General features: G+C 34.6%; 2 protein-coding genes across 2 annotated transcripts; one reads left to right on the top strand and one right to left on the bottom strand.

Annotated features, from left to right (window-relative positions):
- Positions 1–648: 648 nt before the first annotated feature.
- LOC111917085 (uncharacterized) lies at positions 649–6,360 on the bottom strand. The gene is made up of 4 exons (XM_023912749.3): positions 3,243–6,360; positions 2,916–3,161; positions 2,410–2,583; positions 649–2,270 (listed from the first exon to the last, which is right to left on the bottom strand). The coding sequence occupies exons 1-4, from the start codon at positions 5,937–5,939 to the stop codon at positions 972–974; spliced, it is 4,416 nt and encodes a 1,471-aa protein (XP_023768517.1). The 5' UTR covers positions 5,940–6,360; the 3' UTR covers positions 649–971.
- Positions 6,361–16,932: 10,572 nt separating this feature from the next.
- On the top strand, positions 16,933–21,975 carry LOC111917084 (ribonuclease II, chloroplastic/mitochondrial). The gene is made up of 14 exons (XM_023912748.2): positions 16,933–17,310; positions 18,193–18,352; positions 18,443–18,556; positions 18,643–18,720; positions 18,788–18,919; positions 19,035–19,256; positions 19,675–19,857; positions 19,944–20,006; positions 20,079–20,185; positions 20,253–20,402; positions 20,484–20,643; positions 20,708–21,103; positions 21,167–21,391; positions 21,476–21,975. Exons 1-14 carry the CDS (start codon positions 17,042–17,044, stop codon positions 21,608–21,610), a joined length of 2,394 nt encoding a protein of 797 aa, XP_023768516.1. The 5' UTR covers positions 16,933–17,041; the 3' UTR covers positions 21,611–21,975.
- The last annotated feature ends 2,933 nt before the right edge of the window (positions 21,976–24,908 follow it).

Here is a 24,908-nt window from a genome sequence, read left to right as displayed (position 1 = left end):
TCACTAGAGTTTAAAGATTGTTGCTATTGCCACTAAGCAACATATCCTGGTTTTATAAGACCATCTATACCGAATTGCCTGTTTTGCTGATTGCCAACATACATGGGTAACATGGCATATACTATGTGGCAAAATTGAATATATTTTTTTTGTTCATGCTTTCATGTGTCAACCATTAGATGAATGTTGATGTGTTTGAAATTGATTCATCCACATAAGATACAAACACCCTTGCATAAATCTCCCATGGTTTCATCGCATGGCTAAAAAAACTTTAGGCCTCAATAGTTGCACCAACTTTGGGCATTACATTTATTCTTATAAAGAATCATAGTATTAAACCCCTCCACTCTTGTGGTATCTTTTGACGTTCTTTAAAAGAGTGCTAGAAGGGTTTTCAGACACTCCCAACTCCACATGACATTGCCACACATAGGATGACACATATATGTCATGTATGCTATGCAACTGGCAAAACAAACAATTGCTGATCTAGATAGTTTGAAATTCACTGTTTAATTGTCATGGCGTCATTTTTAAAACTTTAAGGACCGAAAGAGTAAATTGGTAATAACTCGTCTTCATTCCATGACATTACCTCATTCATGCAAGATGACAAAAAAAAAAAAAAAAAAAAAAAAAAAAAAGGAGAAAACACAAGCCACGGTATATAAATCTTTCAACTACATAACTTTACACTCGCAATACAACACATACACACCAATGGTCCATAGACCCCCAGAACCACCCCTAACCTTAATCAAGCAAACTTTACATTCAACCAAAAATGAATACATCAGACCAAAAACACTCAAAAGAACACAAAAATTTTCCACCAAAAAATCCATAATTTCAAAACCCAACTGCAGAAAGCCTCAATGAGCAAAACTGAAACTAATATAGAGTAGCTTAGTACATCATCTCCAATCAAAACCCCAAACCATATTATATATGAGCTGCTTCTTTCCTTGTCATTCTTTATCCGTATTACTTGTGCTTGATGCATTCTCTGTTCCATGGTTAACCATTGAGGCACTAGTAGAATTAGACTCGATTTCTTGGGGCAATGCCACCACTAATTCATTGGTCAACTTTGTCTTGAATGCTTCACCTTCAGAGGCAACTGCAACCTCGATGTTGTTACTTTCCTTCTCATTCTGGGACTCCATTACTTGTTCTTCATCCATTTTAAGTTTTGTCTTGGAAAGATTAATGGGGTAAAGATCTTCATCAGCAGAAGGGTTAGTTTCAAGAACATGTTCCAAGGCCTGTGGTTCCTGTTTCATCTCATTCAAAGCAGATTCTACAAACTTGGTGAAAGCGTATTCATCTACAGAATAGAAAGTTTCAAGAGCATGCCCCGAGGCCTCTGGGTCCTGTACTCTCATCTCATTCAAAGTTGATCCTATAGCCTCTGAGTAAGATTCTTCATCTTCAGAAAGCTTGGTTTCAGGATCATGTGGGCCCTGTTTCATCTCATCATCCAAACTTAATCCCAGATCCTTGGAGTAAGAATCCTCATCTCCAGAATGTTTGGTTTCAATATCATGCTCAGAGGCATCTGGGTCCTGTTTCATCTCCTTTAAAGTGGATCCCAACACTTCATCTCCAGAAAGCTTGGTTTCAAGATCATGTGGGTCCTGTTTCATCTCATTCAAAGTTGCTCCTAAATCTTCAGAATGTTTAGTTTCAAGATCACGTTCCAAGGAATGTGGGTTCTGTTCCAATCCTAAATCCTTGGAATAAGAATCTTCATCTGCAGAACACTTGGTCTCAAGATCATGTGAGTCCTCTTTCATCTCATTCAAAGTTGATTTTAGATCCTTGGGATAAGAATTTTCATCTCCAGAATGTTTAGTTTCAAGATCATGATCCAAAGCATGTGGGAGCTGTTCCCTCACATTCAAAACCGATCCTAGATCCTTGGAATAAGAATCTTCATCTGCAGAAAGCTTAGTCTCAAGAACATGATCATAGGCATGTGGATCCTGTTCCATCTCATTTGAAGTTGATACCAAATCATTGACACTGAAATCGCCTACAGCATCCAGTTCCACAAGAAAATTTTCATCAATCCCATGAATCTCATCTACATCCTCAATGTTATCAGGCACATCATTACATTCAATACTAGGACCCACTCGGTTTCCTGGTTCTTCAGTTTCAACCACATCAAATTTAGCATTCAATACAGAATCAAAGCTTCGTGAAATGTCAATCTGTGGTTCTTCGATCTGCAAATTATCCAAGTTGTTGCTAGTGATGTGCACCTGGAATGAAAGTTATTCTTATGATTGTCAGTCTCATATTCATCCAATGACAAAAGATATCATGATGCATGTATCGGTTGAAAAAAAAAAGAACAAACTGGAAATGTTATTCAATAAATTTGGAGTATCAAAATCTTACCTGCACTAATTCAGGATTGTCTTCTGATTGCTCGTTTGCAGATGTGTCTAACAAGGGGAACTCTTCCTGTGGCTGTGATGTAGCTTCTTCTTCTTCAGATACAAATTGGTGATGGGTAGGGTTAGGGCTTTCATATGTTTCACCATTGACTTCACCTTGTTTAAGTTCTTGAACCTGTCACTTAGAAAGATCAGGGGAGTTGAAGTTGAATTTTTCTACCCATGTTACATTGTTACTATATTGATATTCCTGGATTACTGTTTTCTATTAGAACTTTGTCTAGAAACAGAACTTGTAAGCTATTAAATAACAACTTCTATGATAGCACCACCAAACGGATATTAATCGTGCTTCTATTATTCAAGATTATAACAATTAGATAATCAGTTGTTTGAGTGTTTGGTAAATTTTGATAATTTCTGTATTTCAATAAAGTAATAAACTAATAGATTTATAAAAAAAAAAAAAAAAAAAGGACCAAAAAGGACATATTCATATATTGTTACCTGCAGTTCTTCAGGATCCTTCTCCTCTGGTTGAGATATAACTTCTTCCTGTTGAGTGTTTTCATGGGATCTTCCATTAGAATTTGATGAGGAAACTTCCACCTGTTCTGGCTGATGAGATGCATCCATGTCCAATCCAACATCTGCAGAACTCAATGATTGATGTTGATCATCTGTGTGCTGAAAGCTTTCATCTTTATGCAGATGATCATCCACCACAGAGGGCTCCAAGTCATTAAGATCACGCTGAACAGTCAAAGTATTAACATCATCAGTATTCTGATAAAATCATAACATACCATGTGTTTGGATATTGAATTCCCTTACATTTGTTATGCTCCTTGATCCAACTTCATCTGCTCCTGATGAATCTATCAACTCTACATCATTACCATGGCAATCCGTCTCAGTTTTTGGAGCAGTTTCTTGAGAATCTTGACCAGAAAAAGAACCATGTCTCTCAGAAATTGCTTGCAGATCATTAGAAATTGAGGAAGATGAGAGATTCCTAGTAACAGATCGAGGACTCGTATCATATACAGGTTCTTTTGGGTGACTCTCTTCCACTGATAAACTTGTGACATCAATCTCAGACCTTTCTATTAAGCTGTCATGTTCTTCAAAATAAGAACTTGTTTCTGAAACTGATGTTGCCACCTCATCGCCGTCTTTCTCATTATATACCTGTTCACTTACTTCATCAGATGATGACAGACTTGATGCCCTGCTATGAACTGCTTCTGCCATAATCTCCATAGAAGAGACCACATTCACTACTTCTTGTTGATTCGTCACATTCCCAACACGTATTTCATCCTCATGAAGTCTTTCATCTCCTTCCCTCACTTGAACAGATTCCACATTGCCATCGATATCATCTTCAAAAGAAATAAGTTCTGGTTCTTGAGAAAGGTCAATATGGTCCTTATTTTCAAGATCATCAGCTGAAGAAACAGATTCTGTATCAGATGTAGAGCTCAACTTGGAGTCACCAACTTCACTTGATTGTCTTTCAAAAGCCACCGAATCAACATGTTCAGGTACAAAGTAAGGTCTTTCATGGCTTTCAGAAATCAACTCTTCATGTTCATGTTCTTGATCTTTTTCAGAAACCAGTTCGTGTTCTAGAGAATGGTGGTCATCTTCTATATGATCCTTATTTTCAAGATCACTAGCTGAAGATACCGATTCTGTATCAGGTATAGAGCTCAACTTGGAGTCACTGACTCCACTTAATTGTCTTTCATAGGCTAATGAAGCAACATGTTCAGGTACAAAGTAAGGTCTTTCATGGCTTTCAGAAATCAACTCTGGATGTTCATGTTCTTGATCTTTTTCAGAAACCAGTTCTTGTTCTAGAGACTGTTCATCTTCATGATCCTTGTTTTCAAGATCATCAGCTGAAGATACAGATTCAGTATCAGGTACAGAGCTGACCTTAGAGTCACTAATCCCACTGAATTGTCTCTGAAAAGTACGCTCAGGTACAAAGTAAGGTCTTAGCTTAGTTTCCTGCCTTTCACTTCTCAAAGCCCCAAAATTTGAGGGACCCACATTGAAGCTTTCATGCCTGCGAAAAAACGGCTCCTTTGGTTGAAAACCTGAAAATTCTTGCTGGAAAGTGTCTCCCACAAGATCAGGTTTCTCTTCATTCGGATCATATGGAAGATCAAATGGATTCCTTCTTTTCAACAAAACAGAAGGTGCAGACCCTGGAATGTTATCTTGGGAATCGTAATCAAAAGGATTGCTTCTTGTAGTTGAAATTGGAGGAATGCTCCATGGAAGATCAGCACTTTCTAAATCTATCAAATTCTTTTCAGCTTGCATTCTCATGGTTTTTCGTGCCCTTCTTCTGGCAATGAGATTCTCCAAACGCCGGTTTCTTTCCATTTCTGATGTTCCAAGATTCATGAGATTCTTTTGGTCATCTTCTGTCCATGTAATCGCGGATCTGGGCTCATCTTCTTTGTCAGTGTGTTTAGATTCTTTATCTTCTTCTTCATCTTCTTCATCTTCTTCTTCTTGTCCAACTTGTTCGTCTTCATGGTTTTCATCACCATCTTCATCATTAGACTCGCTGCTACTTTCACTCGATTCAAGGGAATGTTCTGAATCTTCGTGGTCTATAATTCCATCTTCATCATCATTATGCTCTTGACGGATTTCTTGTTCTTCGGAAAGAAGTGGATGAAGCTCATCAAGCATTGGAATGATATCAGCCATTGACGCATCTGGTGATGAGCTCTCTGCAAGATCAGATCCCGAGTCTGATTCACCATCATCATCATCATCATCATCATCATCATCATCATCTTCGTCTTCATCTTCATCATAGCCGTCTCCTTCTACACGCTTCCACAGCAAAGCAGGATCAGAATTCAACGGATCAGCAGAACCCTCCCATAATTTATCATCACTTTCCAAGACGATGTGTTCATCCTCTGACTGCTTAAGTGGAGAATAATGACTTCCCAAAACAACCTTCACTTCATCTATTTCATTCTTTGCTTCGTCTACTAAATGTTCTTCCTCAAATTGTTCCTCGGTCACAAACTCACCATCATCAACCAAATAAAGAGGTTTGTTCACTTCTACACAAGAATTATCATCGTTAACTGAATTAAACAATGACTTCTCTCCGACTTCAATTCTACTGATGTTAGTTTCCTCTGAAGCAAAGTTTCCATCTCTCTCGACAGTTTCAGTTTGACTCATAACCTTACTTTCCAATTTCTGAATCTCATATTGTCCAGATTTGGGTTCCTTTTCGATTTCTGGTATATTCGGCTGACCAAAACTTAACAGAGTTCCAAGCAGAACAGCGGTAGAGACAATAACAGGAGAAGAAGATAATAGAAACGAAAAGAATAAAGGAAACAACCGGTGCATCCAAATCAAAATAAAAACCATACCCACAAGAAACGGATGCCTAAGAAGTGATCTGTAGAAAATTTTCATTGAACTGCTAGCATACTTTTTGAACAATTCAGCCCCCATTTCAACTTTATATGATCTGCTCATGAACAAGATTGGTAATAATAGACCAATCAGTAGAGCAACAACAACAAAAACACGATGATCAAAGGATTAGTGCCTATAAAGTGAAAGATAGTATTTAGATCCCTGTGTCGGGATTCACTTTTAGTGAAAAATGAAGTTGGGAAACGATCGGAAAGATGGGGATCAATGTTTTCTGAAGAACCAAAATCGTGTGCAAGAAGAATTAAGTTTCTAAAAAAAGCACGAAGAAAGAAGTTGTGTCGGAATTCACTTTCTTCTTTTTGGGAATGAATTCACAGCTAGGCAAGGCAGCAGGGCAAATCATATCAGTGTTGAATTGGAAAGGTCATGGAGTTTCGTGGGGCGGTGCTGGTAAAAAGGACAACTTGGAAGAACACTTTCCCAAACGCCATGACCATTACCCATTGGCCATTTTAATTTTCAAACACCCTCTTTTTCAACAAAGACTCAACACAATTACCATTCTTACTCTGTAAATTGCAATAAAAGCAACAATATTTTCATTTAGTTTTTAGTTCGAAAAATATATTTTAATACAATAAACATAATAAAAATACTTTGAAAGTATTCTAAAATAAACTAATCGAAAATTTGTTTTTTTTTTTTCATATTTATTTTTGTCTTAATCAACCATAATGAAACAAATTGAAGTTTTAATTGTCCATTAACCATCTCGAATGAGAGTTTAATAAGGGTGTTAACGAGGAGTTTAATCTTAATAAACTCAAAACCTTCGTTCTAGGAAAATGACTAGGATTCATTTTTTTTAATCGGCGGATATAATGTTAGGCGTGTCAAACCCAACAAATAAAGGGTACAAATGACTCCTTAAACACTACTACTATGAACTAATAATGTAGTACAAGGTAAGCAGGATCGATCCACAGAGACACGGGACAAGTGTTTATACCTTTTTGCGGAAGGTACAATAATTGTCACATAAATGGGGGGTTGGTATGCAAGGATTTAAACAAGAGGATAAAGCAATAACTAAATGATCAATTAAATGAAACAAATTCAGGATTTGTGAGAACTCCAACTCTATGCAAGACAATTTAACAATGTGATTCCAAGGATGAAATGATATCTACTCAATTACACCTAAGTTGGTACTTGAAAGTGTTAACAAGCTCTAACACTTTCCATTCACCACAATAATTAACCAAAACAAGCTCTTTGATTAATCCTAACTTTACTAACCTAATCTAAACAAGCTCTTTGAATTAGATTGGAAGATTGCATGAAGCTTTATGTGAATGTTCCCAACAACACCCAATACTCCTCATAAGCTCGGGAGTGTAAAAGTGTATGTGAATAAGATTTACACTAAATCCATTCAATGGAAATCAATTTAGTATTTGTTACTTAGTTCAATTCACAAAACAATTACGGATTTTGCAATTTGATAACTTGAATGACCTAACCCTAATTCAAATGGCCAATAAGAATCACAATTAGAATCAAACATTCAATTGAAACAAACTCAAATTCACTAGGTAGGAATTAGAAGCAAACATCAAATCACATGATTGAAATCACAACTAAAAAATCAAGACATGAAGTTGGAGAAACTAGGGTTCTAGCCACTCATGGCTAGAACAAGATCACAAATCTAGAAAATGAAATTAAAGTTCTTACAAAATGAAATCAAATGTTCCCAAGTGTTAATCAACTTCAAAATCCTCAAGAAATTCGCCTTCTCCACTCCAAAAGTCGACACCTTGGTAAAAAGTGTTGGATTAGTGTCTAAGTCCATAACTATTTTGGTATGTACTTGACCCGATGGTGCATGGTCCTTTTGGGTTGCCTTCACCAAAGCAACTTGATTGGAGAAATAAATAGAAAGAGAGGATAATATGATTTATTAATATGTTATAAGGATAATATATTAAAGGAGAAATCATATTTGTTTAATTAATATTGGTCAATAATTAATTAAGAATTAGTTTTGTGATCAAATGTAATTAATTAAACTAGAGGGGCTGATTTGTAATTATGAGATAGTTACAAAATAAGGTAAGAATTATCTTATAAGTATGGTGGACGAATTTAAGGATGGAAAGCCTTAGAATTTGAGTATGATAAGGATTCAAGGATTATCTTATTGGTTGCTTAATGGATAATCAACTAGATAAGGATAATGACTGAAACCCTATCTCTACACCTATATAAACACCCCTAGGGTTATGAATTCGTGTATCCCTTCCCAAGAAGTCCCAAACATGAATTCTAACCTCCCTCCTCTCTCCTTATACCTTCTCCACTTGCTTATGGTGTTTGTGAGCCATTAGAGGAGTGACACTTGTGACTCTCTGCTTTCCAAGGTCAATTCGAGGAGGAATTGGATTGTTATTGCTATATAACAATCAAGGTATGTTCTTAAACCTATTTACATGTGAATTCTGATTTCCATATGCTAGAATTAGGGTTCAAGTCTTGGATTCAAAGTATGTACAATAGAGAAACCTAGATCCGAGCTTTAGGGTTTGTATGAGCACATAGGATGTCTTATGACCAAAACCCATTAGTGGTATCAGAGCCTTGACTGGTTTCTATTGTATTGATGCTTGATATGTTTAAAAAATTCGATTTTTGGTGTTCTGCTTGATGGACTCGGCGAGTCCCACTGTGGACTCGGCGAGTTGCCCCTACTCGGCGAGTTCCAGAGGGTGACTCGGCGAGTCGATGCGTCAGACAGTGCTTATCTCGGGATTTCTTGCTGTTTTTGCATTGGGATAATTACCTTATCATCTTAGATTAATATTAATCCGATTATATGATATATTTGACTATAATTTTAATCTAATTGAATATATTTATCAATTAATAGGATAATTGTTTCCTTATAAGATAATTGATTAATTATTTTAAGTAAATTGATAAATTGTTTTGCAAGAAATCATCAAATATGGATAATTATGTGATTAAATGTTAATTTGAATTATTTGTTATTTGATCCTTGTTGTTGTGAAAAGTTTCATATTTGGCCCTTTAGGTTTTATAGTTTAAATTTGAACCCCAAAAGTTTTGTTGTTTTGAAATTTAAATAGTTGAAACCCTAATGTTTTGAAAAAAGGTTTCAAAACTTGCCCTCAAGTTTTGGAATTTAAAAGTTGATTAAAAGTTTAATTAGGAATGTTAAATTCTAAAACTCAAGTATAGTTTTGAAAAGGTTCAAATACACCCTTATGGTTTTATTAATTAATTAAGGTGTATAATTAAAAGAGGTTTAATAAATCCATAAAAGTTTAGGTTTACAATTTAAGTAAATTAAAAGTATAATTGTTAAATTGAACCACCTAATATTTTAAAAGTGAAAAATACACCCTATACTATATATAACATTAAAAGTCTAACATTATATATATGTATGAGTAAAAGTCAGTCTTACCGTTAGTAGGCCTCATTCACGAAGCTGGTCTATAAGGGGTGTTTAAGGAAATTGCCTATAAAATGGCGATTGAATGGGTATCCACTCTTACCCACCGCACTCTTGACTAGTGGAGGGTCGTTAGCCGAACGGGTAGGATAGGACGAAACCTTCCATTATAAGTATAATGAATTACTAAAGTAACTAAATGTTTTTATAAAATTCCCAATCTTAGTTACTTAGGCAAAAGTGAATTGATGCAATTCCATGAAATTACACTTTGTGCCCTTGCGAAGACGTTAGTGGAGCGTGTGTGGTTAACCGGCACACTAAATGGGTCTAAGCAAAGGTAGCAAAGGGTGACTCAATGTTTGTCATAGTTCGGTGGAGCGTGTGTGGTTTACCGGCACATCGAATAGGCGACCGTAACATGTGAGGGCACCATGTAAGTTTGCATGGTTATTCACACCCGCTTTGTGATCCTCGGCATCCCAGTCACAAACAAGAGGGGCATATCGAGATTTAAACATGCCATTGAAAGTTCATTGTATCTCAAAGGATCTAGGAGTTTTCATAGATTTAAAACTTAAATTTCTTTTTCGTTTTTTTCATGGTGGAAATTAGTGAATCGTCATTCACTTACCTTCAAATATTCTGCAACTAGATTACGGCATCCCTTTTCTAGGTTGTAGCGTATTGTGTTGGGTCCTAGCCTTAGTATCTCATTTGGGTGATTTACTAAGGACTCAATCAATCAACTAACTTGAATTCGTTTTCTCCCGTTTTGTAGATGTCAAAGTTCGACAACTATGGTTTTCCCAAATCCCGTGGAACAAGCTTTCCACATGAAGATGGTAAACCCGTGTGTGCCCACGTTCTAGGAATGAAATCACACATTGATAGGTTGAAAATGTTGGGTGTGTCATTCCCGAATGAGTTGGCTGTGAATTGGGTTTTGCAGTCACTTCCAGAATCATATAATGAGTTCAAAAGAAAGTATTATATGATGAATCATGATGACAACCTCATTGACCTAACTTACATGCTCATTGCTACTAAATCAGAAATGATTTGGCGAAGCAATGGAGCGTATTTGTTGGGAGAGTCAACCGACCATACTTCCGAGGACGTTCTAGGTGAACCGACCTGCGTTTGCTGCCAAAAGAAAGGGCGTTGGATACAAGTCTGCCCAAAAAGCCTGAAGAGTCCAGAAGCTGGGAGAGTCAAAGAGTATGGCTGCGCTTCAGGTAAAATCCACTATCTAACTCCATTAAGTTCCTATTCATTAATTCTTAATACATAATGTAATAAGATTGCATTTGAATGTTTTACAGGATCGGTGAAAAGAAAGGAGACTTGGTGAAAGAGCAAGATGAATCTAATCACAAGGAATGGATCTTGATCGCATGGACTTGAAGATTAGATTTTGATCTTAGAAAGTTATGATAGAGTTGTTAGAAAATTTTCTTTTGAAATACATAGTTTTCAATGGATTTTGCATTGTAAGGACAAATGTTTTTCCGCTGCTTTTATAAATAAAATAAAATTTTTGTTTGACTTATTTATTTATTTCCTTGCAATGAAATCGTTATGAAAATTGGTGTTTGCATATTTCTACAACAAATGGATATGATTCTTATTTATGGTGTTTATGGAAATGTCAAGAATTTACCAAATAGGGAGAGTTTCTCATCGCCCAAAGTTTCAATTGGACAGAAATTTGGAATCATGCAACTTGGTTGCATGATGAATGAGAAATTCATATTTGGAAATTAGACCAATTCGTTGACAAAGTGTCAAGTGAAGGACTAGGAGATCGAATACACAAAGTTGCGTGTTGATCAAGACCACCATAAGAGTAACAATTATATTCGTCATGATTTACTAAAGATTTAGTAAATATGATTATACTTACAAGATTAAGTGTAATTTTGAATTGATTAAAGGGTTTAGATCAATAGCAGAACGAATAAGAAGAATCAAGTAGGCAGAAAGATAAAAGTTTCTCCATTCTAAGAAGATGGGAGAGTACCTTTTATGCTTTATGATAGGTATTAATGATTAAGAACCATATCTCAATTGATCCTCTAAGTGAGTCTTAATACAATTGTATGTCTAAGAAGAGGAATCAAGAATTGAAGAAATGGTTAAATCAAGAAGTCAATCATACTTCGTTCCAATGACAAGTCTTAAAGTTAAGATTGTGACAATGAGTGAAAAGTATTAAGAAGGTTTAAAACATTCATTAAATGTGGTAAGTTGTGATGTCTTAGATAAGACAAAGACCAACTAGGACCAATTTATGAAGTGTTTTGATAAAAGCTACACTAACTCTTGAATATTTGTTTGTCAAGAAATGGTTTTTGACAAGAGAATCTTATATGTCAAGGAGTCAGTGGGAGTCTTAATGGTCTTGAAAGGTTTCAAGAACAAATCAAATAAACCTCATCGATCATCACTAGCACACGAGTTGAGGTTGACAACCTATCGTATTGACATTATTTTGATTATGTGCTGTTCCAATTGAGTTAATTATGCATATGAGTTCTATGGGTTCTCATCTTGAATGCATAAAAGGCAAGGCACCTTAATCAATGAAAGGTACATTGATAAGAAAAGGTGAGATGCTTAACTACTTGGAAGACGTGGTGGGCAGCTGTGCTACCATGAGGCAAGAAATCAAGATTAAGAAAGTTCGATCCATATGAGTTTGAATTTGTCGTAAACGTTGATTTTGACAAATTCACATGGATAGGAACATTTACACCGTTTAAAATCTAAGTGTCATAAGATTTCCTCCTTCATGAAAATGATTGTGAGGAAATGCTTTCACTAAGAAAGATTTTAAGAAGATAGTGAAATTGCATTCTCGAATTCAACTATGGTTACGGCATCCCTTTCCATAATTTGAATTGTGAGGTTTGGCAATTAGTCTTAATTGTTTAGACACACATATGAACTATCGAAGGCAAAGGTGTATAAAGAATCCTTGATAAAAGATTATCAAAGCACTAAGTATTAGAAACATGAACTTAAGAAATTCAATAAGCATTGTTTCTGAAAGTTAAGATGTTCATGAATACATGTCGAAGCTAGTGGGAGCATAAGTGTTATGTTTTATAATAATCATCAAGATAGTGGGAGCATAAAAATTATGATTGTATGATTATTAAGGAAAGTATTGCAAGGTTAGCAATATTAATTATAGAAAACAAGAGTCATACTTTGCAAAGTCGCAATAGTTGAAGAGTTGTTTTGCTATAATTAAGGGAGAGAATATTATGCTTCATTTCAAATCTAAAGGTTTAGGTTGAGAAATGTTGATAAAATTAGTCAAAGGTACAAAGTGTGTTCTTAAAATTTCGATTATGATTACGGCATCCTTCTTCACAATTCGAATTTTGAGAACATAGCAAATAAAACACTATGCGTCGTGTCCCATACGCTTCGGGTATAGGATCGATTGCAAATGCTTTAATGTTTGACCATTCTAAAATTTTCCAAATGTCGAGCGCATCTAGAGGGAAAAGGGACTAGAATTGGTTTTGACTATAATAATCAAACAACTATCAAAGGACAATCCAAGTTCGACGAAGATTGGTCGCTTGTGAGTAGTTGGAAGTATAGTATTGGAAAATATGGAAATGTTTCCATATTGGATGGACCATATCGACATCATTACGAATAGATAAGATTCTATTAAGAATGAGTTGTCATATGGAACATATGGAAGTGTATCCATATTGGGAATTGAATATTGAGAAATCTATGATTAGATTAGAAACTTCTATGCAAAAGGATGTTCAAAGAATGTACCTTGAGTGAGAGACATCACATCTATGGAATTGTCTTGTAACAATCTCCGATAGAAGACTTTGTAATTGGCAATAGTCTTTGTGACTTTGCTACAGCGACATTACGAAAGGATAGTTGCATAGAATGATAGAATCTAGCATATTCTATAAGTAACAAGAATTTGATATTCTTTAACTTATGAAAAACGGATTTGGAGTTGTGAAATGAGAAGGATTGGAAATGTGTTCAATATGATCTATTTCACAAAGTAAGAACCATAGGTAAACATTGTGTGCATGCTAGGAGCATGGGATAAGTGTGTAATTCAAGTAAGAAGTTGATTACCCGAAACGACAAATAATGAGTAATCGATATGGTGATAAATAAAAGGAGTTTTATTTATACTCAAAGGTTGAGGCCATATGGGATTAGTATTATTCTTGTGTTTCACATTTGCATGTTTTGACTTCCAGAATAATTGAGGTTATTAAGAATAATCGAATCATTCAAACGGGCCACAGTCGTTCATATGTTGGAAGTAGATATGAATAAAGACTGTCGTGAATTGGTGTGTGGAATGTCTAGAAAAGTATTAGACATAAGCAAATGTTTGCTGCAACGTTCATGAGTGCTTATGAATGTGATTTGAGCATTGGATTAGACCCACGCTCACTTGGATCACTCCATGGATTGTATCACGAGTGATTAGTGAGACGATAACATCTTATATTCTTGAAACCGAGATGTGTGAGTTGTATCTTGCAAATCGGTTGCACATTGATAATATGTAAACGCACCAGTAACTTGGTGTTATAAAACATATTGTTGTGTGTGATTCGGTGCGTGAGTGCAAGCGAGCATTGTATCAAAGTTTATCCGTTCCTTTTATCCAAAGTAGGATAAAAGCGATATCTTTGGGCCCCTCGATGGTTTAGTGATGACAAACGTAAATGCTCGGCCGGGCTAGGGCTAATTTGATTTGTTCAATTAGTCAGTCGTCATAAATCGGAAAATCGAGATATAGTACAAAGAGAATGATTTAAAATCCATCTCATATGATATCTAGAATGGAGGAATATATGATCCCTTATCTAAGGACACGCGTATTTGATATGATCAGAGTTGACAGCGGCTTTGGAAAGCTACGATTGCAGATCGGGATCCGAAGTCATACGCAGAATAGTTATTAGACTTATCCAAGTGGGAGACTGTTGGATTAGTGTCTAAGTCCATAACTATTTTGGTATGTACTTGACCCGATGGTGCATGGTCCTTTTGGGTTGCCTTCACCAAAGCAACTTGATTGGAGAAATAAATAGAAAGAGAGGATAATATGATTTATTAATATGTTATAAGGATAATATATTAAAGGAGAAATCATATTTGTTTAATTAATATTGGTCAATAATTAATTAAGAATTAGTTTTGTGATCAAATGTAATTAATTAAACTAGAGGGGCTGATTTGTAATTATGAGATAGTTACAAAATAAGGTAAGAATTATCTTATAAGTATGGTGGACGAATTTAAGGATGGAAAGCCTTAGAATTTGAGTATGATAAGGATTCAAGGATTATCTTATTGGTTGCTTAATGGATAATCAACTAGATAAGGATAATGACTGAAACCCTATCTCTACACCTATATAAACACCCCTAGGGTTATGAATTCGTGTATCCCTTCCCAAGAAGTCCCAAACACGAATTCTAACCTCCCTCCTCTCTCCTTATACCTTCTCCACTTGCTTATGGTGTTTGTGAGCCATTAGAGGAGTGACACTTGTGACTCTCTGCTTTCCAAGGTCAATTCGAGGAGGAATTGGATTGTTATTGCTATATAACAATCAAGGTATGTTCTTAAACCTATTTACATGTGAATTCTGATTTCCATATGCTAGAATTAGGGTTCAAGTCTTGGATTCAAAGTATGTACAATAGAGAAACCTAGATCCGAGCTTTAGGGTTTGTATGAGCACATAGGATGTCTTATGACCAAAACCCATTAAAAAGTTGGTTCCCCCCTTTAAGAATGGTGAAAAACTGCTTTAAAACCCATGTTTATGTTTACACGGCCCGTGTAAATTAACACTGTCATTTACACGGCCCGCGTAAACGCAAAAATATATTGCGTAGAAATCTACGTTTACACGGCCCGTGTAAACGCAAGGCTTCCATTTACACGGCCGTGTAAACGTCTGTAAAGCCAAAATCTTCGTTTCTTTGATATATTGCTCCTCAGTGCTCCGCAGGTCCTGAAATTTTGTCCGCAACTTTTATTTACCTCCTCCAACAATATCCTTCCTCCAAAAGTCCCTGAAATATCACAAAAATATTTGAATGAAATTGCCTCATGAAAAATCCCGAAAACGTGCAAAATGCATGAGTTCAAGCCTATATGCAATGTACTTTTATAAAATAAAACTACAAAATGGGTACATGAAATGCACCTAACATATAACATATAATCTACTCCTAAATTAACACTTAAATTTATTTATATCTACGACGATACTTAAACCCTCGACTATGATTCAATAGAACGGGGCTTTATACTCTCTCTCTCCACATACAGACACACATACACACACACACACACACACACACACATATATATATATATATATATATATATATATATATATATATATATATATCTTAAAATTATTTTTTATTCAAAATTTTAATTAATGTTAATTTTAATTGTAGTTTTTTATTTTTTATTTTATGCTATTTAATTATTTAAAAAATATCAATAAGTAAAAAAGAAAATGATAAATGATGTTGCAATCTATTATATTGTATAGAGTTTAATGGAGATTAGAGTTTAATAGATAAAATTGTATAATAAATGGAATATACATGTATCAATCCATTGAACTCATATAAATTCAATACATTGGAAATGACCTTAAAATCAAATTATTGAAGATGTAGAAAATTAAAATCAAACCAAATATAAAATATCCCAAAACTTATGGACATTCTTTAATAAAATTAATGGTTAATTTCAAGAAAACATTATATTCCGTTTATTTTTTGATAATTTTTCATGCACTAAACTTCAAATAAATAATCGTAGTCTATGGAAAAAAGATATCGATGCTTTAAGATTATTTTTTCCATTAAAACTCAAATTATGGTGTTAACACTAAAAATATAAACACTTACACCTTAGTTTTCAGTTGGAAAACTAACTACTAATAAACTAGTTTATAAAATAATAATATTGATAAGAAATATAGTTGATAAACAATAATGTACATGTAAAATAATACAAATAGAAATTTAGATATATAATTAAAAAGTAAAAACTAGCATTATAAATAAGTAAAGATATATTGGAAATTATAAGAACTTGATAAGTTTTCAAAAATTATTGAAAATAGCTTATTAAAAAAACTATCTTATGAGCTCTAATAAATTACTTTTATGACTTTACCAAGCAACAATAAATTAACTTATAAGATAGTTTATTTTTATCGATCAATTGTGAAAAAAAAAATACCTACAACACTACTTTACTACTTTATATTAAAGTCCAATATTATATCTAATTTCTAATAAATGTTATGTCCTAAGCATTCAACTTGACAATTATATATAAATGAAAACTGATAACCATGCTTCGTATTAAATTATTATAAATTATGAAAGAATATATAATTACTACCCTTTAGATAAAAAATAAATTACGGTAAATGTATCTATAAAAATTGATAATGACGTTGAACACGCAAATAATCCAACCTCTAATATGATTATTTTATCTGCGACCCGGTCCGTCGTCGGGTTTATTTTCGGACGTTGCTGAAAGGTCCAACTCGCTCCTTCGGCTCTTTCCGGTTTGCCCCATACCCATTCAAGCTTTATCAACAAGACGAAAACCGGAACCAACACTCCAGGCTCTGCTCCTCGTTGTCAACCTTCCATGCTCAAACATGGTGGTCCGAACGGCGAATTCAATTTCACTTCTCATATCCTCCTCTTCGCCATCGCCCCTGCCATTGGTAGCGTTCCGATACCACCAAATTCGAGCTTTTCAGTATATGCAATTCTCTCGTTTTTCAATTTGTAAGCCGCTAGTGTTCGGGTGTCATAACATAAAAGGCGGTCGCAGTAGAAGCTATTCCGCCCAAAGTTTCGTAGATACCGTGCTTGAAGAGTTTGAAGCCTTACGCCGGCGGAGGACAGTTCGTGCCAGTAACAAGTACATCTCCTCTCTTATATCATTATGAATTTCAATTTGTCGTCAATTGAGTGTGTTTTGGTATGATGCATACCGAGTAGTCACATGTCTTGCAAATTGTTGCCATATATGCTTTACTTGCTTACTCCTCCTTTCCCCTATAATTGATGACATTTTCTTCTTCCTTCTCAAAACCTATAGGTTAGCTAAATCGTTTTGTGCTTTGATCCATAGCAGTGACTGTGCGCGGAGCATGAGCCATACCATGCCATTTTCCAAATGTACAGACAATGATAGTATTAAAGATAATAAGTAAATATATATATATAAAAAAGGTATCATATCATTCACCAATCACAAATATATATTTCATCATCCACATCATTGAGCCATGAAAGAGTCATCTTCGAAAAATGTTTTTTTTTTTTTTTTTTTTTTTTTTTTCAATCTATCTTGCTGCCAAGGTACCAGATCAATTTTCATCCTTGTCGTCAAGTTAGAACTTGGAAGGCATCTTAACCATTTTCCACATCAAACCATCAGTAGCATTTTTGTTGCTAATGTCTAGATTAGCAATCCAGTCATATCAATTGTTAATATTATCTAAAACAAGTTGGTCAAGCATATGATTAATGTACCATGTCCACTATTGCGATGCAATTTACAAAATGCTATAGTTAGATTAATGTATATAATTTGTGTGGCTTTGATAGGCATGGAGCAAACTTTTTTGGTCCATGTCCATGCCTTCAAGTCAAAATATCTACAAACTTCATTTGGCATGGTGATCATTTCTACCTTGTGATTTGTGAAATCCCTACATAGTCATCTGGGAGTTTACATTACTGAAATTGACTTGAATACATGTTGGTCTATCATGTGCATTATCCAATCACTTTTCAGATCAGTATTAACAAGCAGTAAAGAGCTTGTTGATGATAAATTGCGGAAGCAAGTACTGCAGAAAGGACTGCTGCTAGAGTTTAAGAAAGATTCTGAAAGGATATTGCTCGCAGTAACTCAGAAACCTGATGGAAGGAAGAACTGGATAGTCTCTGATCAGGTATGTATAGAAACAGACAAACAGTTACTGCAACATGTTGAATATTAGGTGTTAAGAGTTAAGACTTGTTTTCTGGTTTATAACATGCAGAATGGTGTTACAACTTCCATTAAACCACAACAGATCACTTATATAGTTCCAGGTGTTGATAATGTCAGCACCACAGAGATATCAGACTTCAATCAGAGAGCTCAGAATAACTTGGTTGGATCTTGCTGAATTTGATACAAGTATACAACGACTATGATGTACGCCCCTATGTCTTATGGATATTATGTAATTTGTTGCAGGATCCTGCACTCCTTGAATTTGCATGGATTGAGCTTCTTGAAACAAACAAGTCGGTAACAGTTGAAGAATTGGCTGAGGTATGTGTGCTTAAATGTGATGTTTGACTTTTAAAGTCTATTCGTTGACCATTTCACATTCTTACAGATGATTTTTGGCAGTGCTGCACCTGTTGAGAGCTATTGTGCACATCTGTTGCTATCAAGAGATGAAATTTATTTCACTGTGCTTGACAGTAGAGGCTCTTATTCTGTTTATGGTCCTCGGACAACTGCTCAGGTATGCCTTCTGATCGATTCCCATTGTATATATATAATGATATTGTTATTTCTTCTGATGTCTGTTTAATTATATTGACTGATTGAAACTAAATATGATTGGGTAAAAAATGTAGGTAGAAGAAATTAGGCGTAGATTGGTTGCCAAGGAGGCAGCCGATAAGGAATTTGATGAGTTTCTAGAGTTACTAAAATCTGCAAAAGCAATGCCTCCACGTGGCAAACCTTCCAAATGTTCTTGGAAAGTTGATGAGAGAATTTGGCACAGAATCGAGTCTCTTGAGGCTTTTGCTATAGATGCTTGTAAAGATGATGGCCAAAGGAATATTGCGGGAATGGTAATTTTCTAGCATATTTTTATTTCATATCAGTGTTGTGTTAGTATTCAGTCACATCCCCTTAATGGGGTTAAAGACTCAAGGTATCACTTTCATGAATCATCTCATAGTGGGTTTAGTGTTTTAATCACCTAAACCCAACTACCTGCTTACCCATCTTTGAATGTCTTTAACTAATTGAAGAACACCATTTCAGACAACCAGCATCACACATACTCTACTTTTTCTCATTAAGGCATTGTACTTTTAGACTTTTAATTTAATTGAATCATTACATATCTCTCAGTACCTGTACACAAAATGACATAAAAATCCAACAACTTATTATACAGAATAATAAATTGTTAAAAGTTTGGGTGTTACATAGACAAAAAAAGGCAATGTTGAGTCTTGTGTTTTTTATGTTTACATCTATCAGATCCTGAAGGCAATGGGATTAGCAAAGACAGCTGCTGCAGCAGTAAATCTCCTCATACATATTGGATATTTCCCAGTACACGTTAATCTTGATCTCCTGAAATTCAGCATACGTACTGATTTTCCAGATAAGATATTGTCAGCTGCTGAAAAGCTTCTTCTAGAATCACCTGATCCAGACAAGGTGTACATTTGCTTCTTATTTCAAGCTATAATGTTGAACATCATGATCATGAATCTAAGATATTAACTGCTGCATGTTGATGGTAGGACGATAGGATAGATCTGACACATCTGAAAGTATACGCAATAGACGTGGACGAAGCAGATGAGGTTAAGATGCTTTCATCATTTTAATCTAATTAAAATCTACCACCAGTATCTGAAATGACAAAAAATTTACAGCTTGATGATGCACTGAGTGCAACAAAGTTACAAGATGGGCGTATCAACGTCTGGATACATGTTGCTGATGCATCTAGCTTTGTTCAGCCAGGAAGCATGATCGACAGGTACATTTAATTGTCTACATAAAAAGGATTTAAACTCTAATGTTAGATATTGTTTGTTAAACTGTAGAGAAGCATTACAAAGAGGAACATCAGTTTTTTTACCAATTGCCACGTATCCGATGTTCCCTGAGAAACTCGCCATGGAAGGAATGAGCTTGAAACAAGGAACAAATTGCAGGGCTGTTTCTGTATCAGTTGTTTTGCATTCCGATGGCAGGTAATAAAACAATATGAATTTCAGTTCCTTACTACAAATATATTTTTGTGAGCTTACTACAATGTCAATACTTGGTAACAGCATTGCAGAATACACAGTAAATAATTCAATTATTCGACCAACTTATATGTTAACATACGAGAGTGCATCCGAGCTTCTTCATTTAAATCTTGAAGAAGAGTTGGAACTCAGGACTCTTTCTGAAGCCGCAAGTCTACGTCTTCAATGGCGACGAGGACAGGTTGGTCATTTAAGTATAGTTTTATTTTTTTTTTATAATTATGAAAATTATAAACGATTAATAGGGTGCATTCGAGACGGGGTCATTGGAACCTAGAATAAAAGTGGAAAATCCAGATGATCCAGAACCATCGATTCGATTATATGTGGAAGACCAAACGGACCCCGCAATGAGGCTTGTTTCTGAGATGATGATACTGTGTGGGGAAGCTTTAGCCAGATTTGGTTCCTCTAACAAGATCCCTTTACCCTACAGAGGCCAGCCCCAATCAAATATCGACACGTCAGCATTTGATCATCTTCCGGAAGGCCCGGTCCGAAACTCTGCTATCATCAAAATCATGCGTGCTGCTGAAATGGATTACAGAAAGGCCATACGCCATGGGATTTTAGGGATCCCTGGTTATGTCCAGTTTACGTCTCCCATTCGTAGATATATGGACCTTCTTGCTCATTATCAGGTAAATAAAAAAACTAATTAAGGATATTTTTTGTGTCACTAATTTTTAAAAATTTGTTTGTAGGTGAAGGCGTTTCTGAGAGGCGATGGTATTCCGTTTACAGCTGGACAACTGGAAGGGATGGCTGCATCTGTGAACATGAATGCTAGAATAGCAAAGAAGTTGTTTGGTAGCAGCTTACGCTATTGGATTCTAGAGTATCTGAGACAGCAACCCAAACAAAGAAAGTATCGCGCCTTGATCCTTAAATTTGTCAAAGATCGGAATGCAACTTTACTGCTTTTGGAGGTAAAGCAACCAAACATTTAATCAAGTATCATTGTTTCAATTCACAAATAATAATTTATTTGGTTGCATACTATTATTATGCAGGTTGGGTTTCAGGCATCTACATGGGTGTCAATAGGGTCACATGTTGGGGATGAGGTGGAGGTTAGGGTGGAAGAAGCTCATCCACGTGATGACATCATCATGTTAAAGGAAGTTGTGCAGCGAGCCACATCATGACAATATGAGATGAGATGGATCTTTTTACAACATAAGTATGCGATTTACTTAAGTCAATAACAACTTGTTCTTAAGCAAGTTGTTCTTGCAGTTTTGACTCCACACGTATAACAGTCCATAATAGAAATCTCAGGTTAAATGGCCAAAGCAAAGCCCAGGTATAATGTATATCTCACTTTATCAACTTGCATATTACATGATTGATGTATATTTATTTGTCTGTAGCCGTAGCATAATTTCTATATATGTTTTTGTTCATATAATAAAATCGGATTTAGTTTAACGACCAAGGTTTTGGTCTGTTAAATGGACGATTATTGTTTGTGGCTTTATTCAGTCTACTGAAGATACATCTTTTAGGAATACTCCAAGTCAGTATGACAAGTAACAAAAGCATTTCAAATTATGTGCACCTTCATCTCATTTTCATTAGGCTGCTATGTTTATGTGACTATGTCTATGTTGGTTTCAGCTGGTATTGTCGTCTTTTTTTTTTTTTTTCTTTAATAATAATGTAACAAGTTCTTGTGTCTTTGAACAAATTTTGTAAAATATTATACATTGGTGTCAATTCTATTTTAACGGGGATTTATCTTTTTCATTTACGATTTTATATTAAAAAAAAGTTCATAATATTAACTACAAAATTAAAGAGGGATGAGGCACCTGGGCTCCTTTTTCGTTACCCATTCGTTCTGTCCAATATCTTAAGTTAGCGGATGGCACAAAGCTACGTAGATGGTAGAATTATAGCCATGTACGTCATAACTCATACGTCCTACATGTTGAATTTTTGCATAATTTTTTAATAACCAAACTATAAACTCTTACAAAAACACATCAATTAGTCGTTATATACTTCAATAAAACATGTACTTATCAAATAACTTCTATTTTATTTACATTAACAGGATATTAGGTTTAGGTCATAAATGGATTGACATGTTTAATTCAATAGATTGAAAATTTATATATAACTCAACAAATTAAGTAAATATTTTAAGAATTACAAACCTAACCCAACTTTTTTGGTAAATAGGACATGTTTCAACCTATTAAATAAATTTGTTGAACTTTGATTGATTTGTTTAAATTTTCAAAAAACCCCTAATTAATTTGAGAACTAAAAATCCAACCCAATTATTTTGGTAAATGGAACATGTTTGTTGTTTTTCGAATTCAACATATTAAATAAACATGTTGAAATTGGCTTGATTTGTATAAATTTTTAAAAAACCCCTTAAAATCAAATAATCTTTCAAATAAAATAACAAAAAACCCTAAAAACTGATATATATATATATATATATATATATATATATATATATATATATATATATATATATATATAAAACTAGATTCAGGTGTTCAAAGTAATTATTGTGTGATTGTATGCATAAATGTGGGTCAATCAAAATTAAATAAAAAATTAAATAATTAAATAAATAAATAAGGGTAATAAAGTAATTTTATAAATAACTTCTACAAATACTTCCTATAATTATGCTAGTTATTTTGACTTTGACCTAATTTCTTCTCATTCTTATATACGATCGTTCACTATCAAAAACCCTATTCCCCCATAAAAAACTTCCATCGACGACCACCCCCTCGGTTTACAACAACGCCTCACCACTTCCACCGATCCCCATCAACGATCTTCTTCATACCCAAGATTATCATCGTCATCATTCATAATCCCGAACCTGCAAATAAAAAAGGGGAAGAATGGTTGTTATTTTTGCACAATCGTTGAACCACACACCAGAGACCCATCATCATGCGTCCTCAATGGCGATCACAACACCGTCGATTGTTCAACCCTCTGATTGAGATTGGATCCTTCATTAAAGGTACCTTAATTTCGATATTCCTTTGATTTCTTCCTTCTTTCTAACCAAAAACCGCAACCACCACCACCGTAACGGTGGTGACAGCCACCTCCGACCACCGCTTCCATGATATAAGCCTATATATATATATATATATATATATATATATATATATATATATATATATATATATATATATATATATATATATATATATGGGAAATGACACATTAGCCCTACTATATATTACATATTTGCTCATTCAGTTCCTTAAGTTATTTTTGTGTCTTTTAAGGGAACAAATAAAGGGGTATAAACTGTCAAATGTGTGATAGTTGAGTTTTGGGCTAGGAAACCTAATGGACTAAGGGGGGACGAAATTATGATGAAGGATCATCATATTTTCGTCCAAGGCATCATTCCATAAGGTTCCTTGGGTTGCTTGGTGGCTAAGCTGTCCATTAGGGTTTAGACTAAAAACCCTAGCACCCTACAGTATAAATACATGCCCTATGCTTCAATTTTAGGCCACTTGATTCCAAGGGAACCCTAGGGCCGAAATTAGCATCATTCCCTTCTCTCTCTTAGTTGCCTTCTTGCTTCAGGGTGTTTGTAAGCCATTAGAGGCACTACAATTGTGGTGCTTGCTTTCAAGAGTTCAAGAGAGTTCAAGAGATCAAGGAAACTAGTTGTTATTGCTATATAACAACAAAGGTATGTCTACTACACTTCTATGTAAATTTCGAAAATCATAGAAGCATGCTAGGTTTTATTTTGTGTTCATAAAGTTGTATGTCTTATAGTGAAAACATAGATCCAACTAGGGTTGCATGCACACATAGGATTGTTTGTATTAAACCTATCAGTGGTATCAGAGCCATTGGTTTTTTGTTTTCAATTGGATTTGATACATATTATGAATTTGACAAATTAGGGTTTATGGCAAGTAAACCCTAAGGCATGGTGATTTTCGCAAATTAGGGTTGCAAAACCCTAGTTGGCGATTTTTGATAGGGTTCTTAAACTTTTTTGCCTAGCCTCCAAATTTCGAAATTAGGGTTAGGAAACCCTAGGGATTTCGAAAATCCCTTGCCCCCCCCAAGATAAGATCCCAAGATTTTAGGGATTTGGATATTGCTATCTTTGTGATTATCAATTTAATTGTTTAAACTGGATAATTGAAGATCTTGTATTATCCTTTCATATATATTTAAAAAAATATAGGGGATAAAAGGATTAAATAAATTAATAGTTTGATTTTATGATAAACCTTAAAGATTTAATAGTTCAAATTAATTGTTTGATTTTGATAATTATTAAATCAAAGTTTTTTTTTTTTGGTGTTTAAAATTTTAAATTAAATAGCCTTAATTTTCGAAAATTTTAAATACACATTAAGATACTAGTATTTTGAAATGCTTTAAAATACACCCTTATACAATTATGATATTATAAGATTAATTATT

This window comes from Lactuca sativa, chromosome 8 (genome assembly GCF_002870075.4).
Source record: "Lactuca sativa cultivar Salinas chromosome 8, Lsat_Salinas_v11, whole genome shotgun sequence".
NCBI lineage: Eukaryota > Viridiplantae > Streptophyta > Magnoliopsida > Asterales > Asteraceae > Lactuca > Lactuca sativa.
This window is presented reverse-complemented; position numbering and strand designations above follow the sequence as displayed.

Coding starts and splice junctions, on each gene's coding strand:
- LOC111917085 (XM_023912749.3), bottom strand. CDS start 5,939: ATGAGCAGATCATATAAAGTTGAAATGGGGGCTGAATTGTTCAAAAAG. Junction 3,162..3,242: donor GATCAAGGAGCATAACAAAT/GTAAGGGAATTC, acceptor TTGACTGTTCAG/CGTGATCTTAATGACTTGGA. Junction 2,584..2,915: donor AGGATCCTGAAGAACTGCAG/GTAACAATATAT, acceptor TCTAAGTGACAG/GTTCAAGAACTTAAACAAGG.
- LOC111917084 (XM_023912748.2), top strand. CDS start 17,042: ATGGTGGTCCGAACGGCGAATTCAATTTCACTTCTCATATCCTCCTCT. Junction 17,311..18,192: donor ACAGTTCGTGCCAGTAACAA/GTACATCTCCTC, acceptor ATCACTTTTCAG/ATCAGTATTAACAAGCAGTA. Junction 20,007..20,078: donor ACGTGGACGAAGCAGATGAG/GTTAAGATGCTT, acceptor AAAAATTTACAG/CTTGATGATGCACTGAGTGC.